Source organism: Crocuta crocuta, unplaced genomic scaffold (assembly GCF_008692635.1).
Source record: "Crocuta crocuta isolate KB4526 unplaced genomic scaffold, BGI_CrCroc_1.0 scaffold77, whole genome shotgun sequence".
Taxonomy (NCBI): Eukaryota; Metazoa; Chordata; class Mammalia; order Carnivora; family Hyaenidae; genus Crocuta; species Crocuta crocuta.
In genome coordinates this window covers 170555-175981 of record NW_027532172.1, presented here as the reverse complement: position 1 = coordinate 175981, position 5427 = coordinate 170555, and the positions used below count along the sequence as shown (strand labels likewise).

The 5427-nt window shown below is 46.2% G+C and overlaps 1 protein-coding gene across 1 annotated transcript in view; it reads right to left on the bottom strand.

Moving 5' to 3' along the window:
* FAM32A (family with sequence similarity 32 member A) overlaps positions 1 to 1525 on the bottom strand; it is a 4954-nt gene extending 3429 nt beyond the window's left edge. The window contains exons 1-2 of the mRNA XM_077777206.1: positions 1416 to 1525; positions 1155 to 1296 (exon numbers count right to left, since the gene is read on the bottom strand). Of these exons, the coding sequence (XP_077633332.1) occupies positions 1155 to 1296; positions 1416 to 1489 (216 nt within the window). The 5' untranslated portion in view covers positions 1490 to 1525. The remainder of the gene's footprint in view (positions 1 to 1154; positions 1297 to 1415) is intronic.
* Positions 1526 to 5427: the final 3902 nt, after the last annotated feature.

Below are 5427 nucleotides of genomic sequence, written 5' to 3'. Positions count from 1 at the left end.
TTTTTTTTTTTTTTTTTTTTTTTGCCACGGGGGGTTCTGTCTTAATCACTGTAAGATGCTGAGAAGCATCCCAGGCCTCATCCCACTAGATGCCAGGAGCACTACCCCCACCCCTCGCCAACACACCAAGTTTTAACGAACAAAAATGTATCTTCAAACACTGCCAGCTGTCTTGTTGAGGGTGGAGGCAGGATACAGAACGGTACCCCGCCGAGAACCACCAACCTGATTATTCCCTCCCCCCAGATACCAGGCTGAGCTTATCTATCCTATGCTAACATCTCCTGTCCCCTACTGTCCAGATGTACTGTGTTTAACATCAAGAGAAGCGATTTACTGCGGTGCCTGGGTGGCTCAGTGGGTTGAACACCCAGCTCTTGGCTTCAGCTCGGGTCATGATCTTACAATTTTGGAGTTTGGGCCCCACATCGGGCTCTGTGCTGACAGTGCAGAGGCTGCTTAGAATTCTGGCTCTCTCGCCCTTTCTCTGCTTCTCCCCCTTCTCTCTCTCTTCTCAAAATAAACTAAAAGCAAAAAGCAAAAAAACAACTATAAAAGAATTAAAAAGTAACTAAATAAAAGTGACTTATTGAAACCTTAAAATACAACCTACTTAAACCTGACAAATCATCACGGAAACAGACTTCGTGGAAACTTACAGCACAGAAGTGACCATTTAACATCAACAGCTAACGTCAACTGAACACTGACTTTGTGACAGTCCGGGGCACTAAATGCTTTATCTGTATGACTTCATCTAAAGGTCCCACCCTCTTTATGTGAAAGCACTCTTCTGACCCCTCCAGATAAGTAAACTGAGGCAGAGACAAAATGAGTCATTAGCCCAGGGTCACTAGACAAATTAAAGACTGCGCTGAAATCCCAATTCGATCCCCAGCTCTGGCCTCCTTTCGACGCCAGCTCTAGCTTTCTCCTCTGCCATGCACTCAAGCCAGAGGCGCTCCCCCTCCTCGGACTCTTCCTCACCCACGGAGCATCTTCCTCCCGGAATTAAGGTCTCTCTGACCGCTCGCCACCACTCCGAGCGTCCCGGGCTGACCCCAATTCCGAGTCGCCCGGCTCTGTCTCTGCATCCACGTCGGGAGACCCAGACCCGCTGAGCGGGGCATCCCCAGCTTCCCCACTCGCCTTACCCGCTTCTCTTGCATCTTCTCGAAGGCTGCCTGGGCCGGGGTGCGCTTGTCCAGGCCGCGCCGCTTCTCCTCCTCGTTCTTCTTGCTCGTTCCCATTGCTTCCAGGAGTTTCGCTTTGTCTTTGTCCTTCTTTTTCTTCTTCCTGGGAGGGGACAAGGGGGGAGAGGAGGTGAGGGCGGATCTGGGGACAAGAGCTCGGGGACTCTAGAAGACGCTTAAGGCGACAGAAGACAAGCTTTCGCGGTCCTCTTGGGGACTCACCGCTTGGTCACGCCGAGCTCCGCAACGCCTTTCAGTTTCAGGGGCCCCTTTTGAACTTGCTCGTAGGCCGCCATGACGCCGTCTGCAGTTGTGTAGGTAAACCACCACGTTTCCGGTTTGACAACGCTATTTCCTCCCGAATGCCCGCCTCACTTCGTCCTGATTGGCTGAGCGAGGGATGCGCGTGCGCTCTTGGCATCTAGAGCTGGGCCACACTTTTCAGTTGTGGGTGGGGCCTGAAGCGTGCGGCGCGACCTCATCCTTTGCATCCGGTCTCCTGCCACACTTCCGGCTTTCAAGCCCAGTTCCGGGTTTTCCGGCCTTGGGCCCCCGGGTCTGCCAAGCTGGTTTTACAAAACCCCATTTCCTGAAACGCGGTGTGCTCCTGATTGTTTTCGCCTGCAGTTGGGTGTTCTGTTCTCTTTTATTGCTGTATTTTGAAAGTTTGATAGATAATCTAGTTTTGTAAACCTAATCAGTACTTACTAGTTTTTCAGTTTTGGGTCAATGGTGCCATTATATGAAATACATGTCAATTGCATTTGGAAAAAATTTAAATCTATTCTGTTGGGGCTCCTGGATGGCTTAGTCGGTGGAGCCTGCGACTTTTTTTTTTTTTTTAGGTTTATTTATTTTGAGAGAGAGAGTGTGCATGTGTGAACACCAGTTGGGGAGGGATAAAGGAGAGAGAGGGAGAACGAGAATCCCAAGCAGGCTCTGTGCTGATAGCGAGGTTTGATCCCACTAACCTCCAGATGGTGACATGAGTGGAAATCAAGAGTTGGATGCTTAACCGACTAAGCCACCCAGGTGCCCCTAGTATGCAAGTCTTAATCCTAGGGTAGTGAGTGCAAGCCCACTTTAGACATGGAGCCCACTTCACAAAAGAAAAAGAAATAAGGTGTATCCTATTGAGGTATAACTTACACTCAGTAAAATGCATTCATTTTAATTGTGCTTTTTGATGAATACCCAGTAAAAGCACTCATTTTAATTGTACTCTTTGATGAATATCATCACATTTACATGCCTACATAATCACCCCCACAATCAAGATCTAGAACAGTCCATCCCTACAAAGTCCCTTGTTCTCCTTCCCAGTTAATCCCCTCCCCCATCGTACCCCTCAGGCAACTCCAAATCTGTTTTCTCTCACTACAGGTTAATCTTTTATAAAAGCTTAATATACATGGAATTATACTACATACATTCTTTTGAGCTAGAGTTCTTCTTTTAATTTTTAATTTTTTTTATTAAAAAATTTTTAACATTTATTTTTGAGAGACAGAGCGCTAGAGGGGGAGGGGCAGAGAGAGAGGGAGACACAGAATCTGAAGCAGGCTCTAGGCTCCTAACTGTCAGCAGAGAGCCCAATGCCATTCTGGAACCCATGAACCATGAACCTGAGCTGAAGTCGGATACCCAACCGACTGAGCCACCCAGGTGCCCCGTGAGCTAGAATTCGTCCAACAAGCATAATGTGTTTGAGATTCTTCCTTATGTTGGGTATAAAAGTACTTCATTTTTATGCTAAGTGTTATTCCATTGTATAAATAAGTTTGATTTTGTTACTCCTCTGTGAATGGACATCTCAGTTGTTTTCAGTTGGGAGCCCTAATGAGGAGCTGCTGTGAACACTGGCATAAGTCTTTGTATGGACATTAGTTTCATTTCTCTTGGGCTCACTCCTGATGCCTTCATTACTGGAAGTAGAATAGTAGCAAGGTTTGGTTTTTCTCAGCGTGAAATGTTGAGTCTCAGCCAGTCTGTTCTGAGGGTTTGGTAAGAGAAAATAGTCGCACAGGATGCACTGAAAACCCTGATCTACCAGTGCTGTAACACTTGGGGCTCCCATGAGTTGGGTTTTTTACTTCCCTGATGTCCAAGTAATTTGCTTACTGAACAAGCAAAACTATTGTTGTAACTGAAACCATTTCATTTGTGTTTCCTTCTATCCTTTTAAGCTTTGTGTTTGAGTGTGGGCCATCTTCCTCTGGCCCTGGATGAAAATGCTTGTCAGGACTTACAACTTTTCTCTCGTTTTTGAATGTGATACATAGTAGCATTGTCACTTTAAGTAGTACATAGGCCTCAAGTGAATACATGGAAGGTCCAGAACTTGATTTGGAAAGAATAGCCTCTCATCTCCCTTAGCCTCTCGTCTCACCTTTAAAAAAACAAAGCAAAGGGCTCCTGGGTGTCTCAGTCAGTTAAAGATCCTACTTTGGCTCAGGTCATGATCACACTGCTCACGAGTTTGAGTCTCACGTCAGGCTCTGTGCTGACAGCTCAGAGCCTGGAGCCTGCGTCAGATTCTGTGTCTCCATCTCTCTCTGCCCCTCCCCGGCTTGTGCGCTCCCTCTCTCTCAAAAATAAATAAACATTTAAAAAAAGAGAGAGCAAGGCAGCAGGCTCCAAATACCTTATGCTAACTCCCACATCACCAAACAGAGACTTAACTGCATTACAGTTTTAGTTCTTAAGAAATGAGGGGCGCCTGGGTGGCTTAGTCGGTTAAGCGTCCGACTTTCACTTAGGTCATGATCTCGCGGTTCGTGGGTTCGAGCCCCGCGTTGGGCTCTGTGCTGACTGCCAGCTCAGAGCCTGGAGCCTGTTTCAGAGTCTGTGACTCCCTCTCTCTCTGACCCTCCCCTGCTCATGCTGTCTCTCTCTCTCCTAGAAATAAATAAAACATTTAAAAAAAAAAAAACAAAGAAATGATACTTGAGGGGCGCCTGGGTGGCTCAGTCAGTTAGGTGGCCAACTTCAGCTCAGGCCATGATCTCGAGGTTCGTGAGTTCGGGCTCCATGTGGGGCTCTGTGCTGACAGCTCAGAACCTGGAGCCTGCTTCCGATTCTGTGATTCCTTCTCTCTCTGCCCCCCATCCCCTCCCTTCCCCCTCCCCGCTCAAGCTCTGTCTCTCTCTGTCTCAAAATTCAAATAAACGTTAAAAAAATTTTTTTAAAAAAAGAAATGATATCTTAAATGCGTCAGTCAGGAATCCTCCAATCAGCGATCAGCAGTAGTTGGGTCATCTGCCAGATTACAGATCCCCACTGTCCCTTAAAGGAAAGTGACTTTGCAATAACCAACACGGTAAAATACACAAAACGTACTGTTGTAACCACTTCAAACTGTGCAACTCATTGGCATTAAATACATTCACAGTGTTGTCCATCTGTTTATTTGTATTTGATTACAAGAGATATGCAAACATTAATGCAGAATATGTAATTGGAAAAGTACTGAGAAGCCCAAAGAAGACAGTAATCACTCCCATCCGGAAATAATGTCTGCTATTGTTTTGATTTCTCTAAATCCAGTCTCTTATTACCTGGGATGTTAAAAATAAAATGGGATTTTATTCTATACTCGCTTTATCACTGACCTTTTCCGTGTGACTGCCTTTGTATGTGGAGTTAAACACTGAGGGATGCAGAGAAGAAACTCCAGATGTCCCATAATCCTCTGCTGACATTAAACATATATACACATGCACATGTCCCAAGTGAGAAAACCGCACAGTACAGAAAAAGCTAAAAGAAGAAAGAAAGCAAAAACGTAGAAACTTCTCTTCCCACCTCTTTCCAAAATGATGATCAATTTCATTTTTATATTTCTCAGCACAAAAGTGTGTATGCCCACATCTGTGTGTCTGCACAATGTTTTTTTTTTAAATTTCTATCTTCAGTTTTTCATCTAGCAAAATGTCTTGAAGCTCCTTTTAAGGCCCCAGTTACCTCCACCCACCTTCCTCAAAGGCTGGATGTCCTGTGGCAGAGCCAGGCCCTCCCTAACCAAAGCCCGTCTACGTGCCCGCAAATCTTAGCTCACTTTTCCAAGCGGCCTGAATCCGCGGCAGTGGAATTACTAGGTCCAAGACTATGTACATTTGTGCATTTTAATTGAGTCTGCTCTTGCCCAAATTGTGCCGAGGACTTTTGAGGGAGCACGGAGGGGAGGGAGAAGCAACCGTCCCCCCTCCCCCCCACTCCCCCCCTCCGCCCTGCT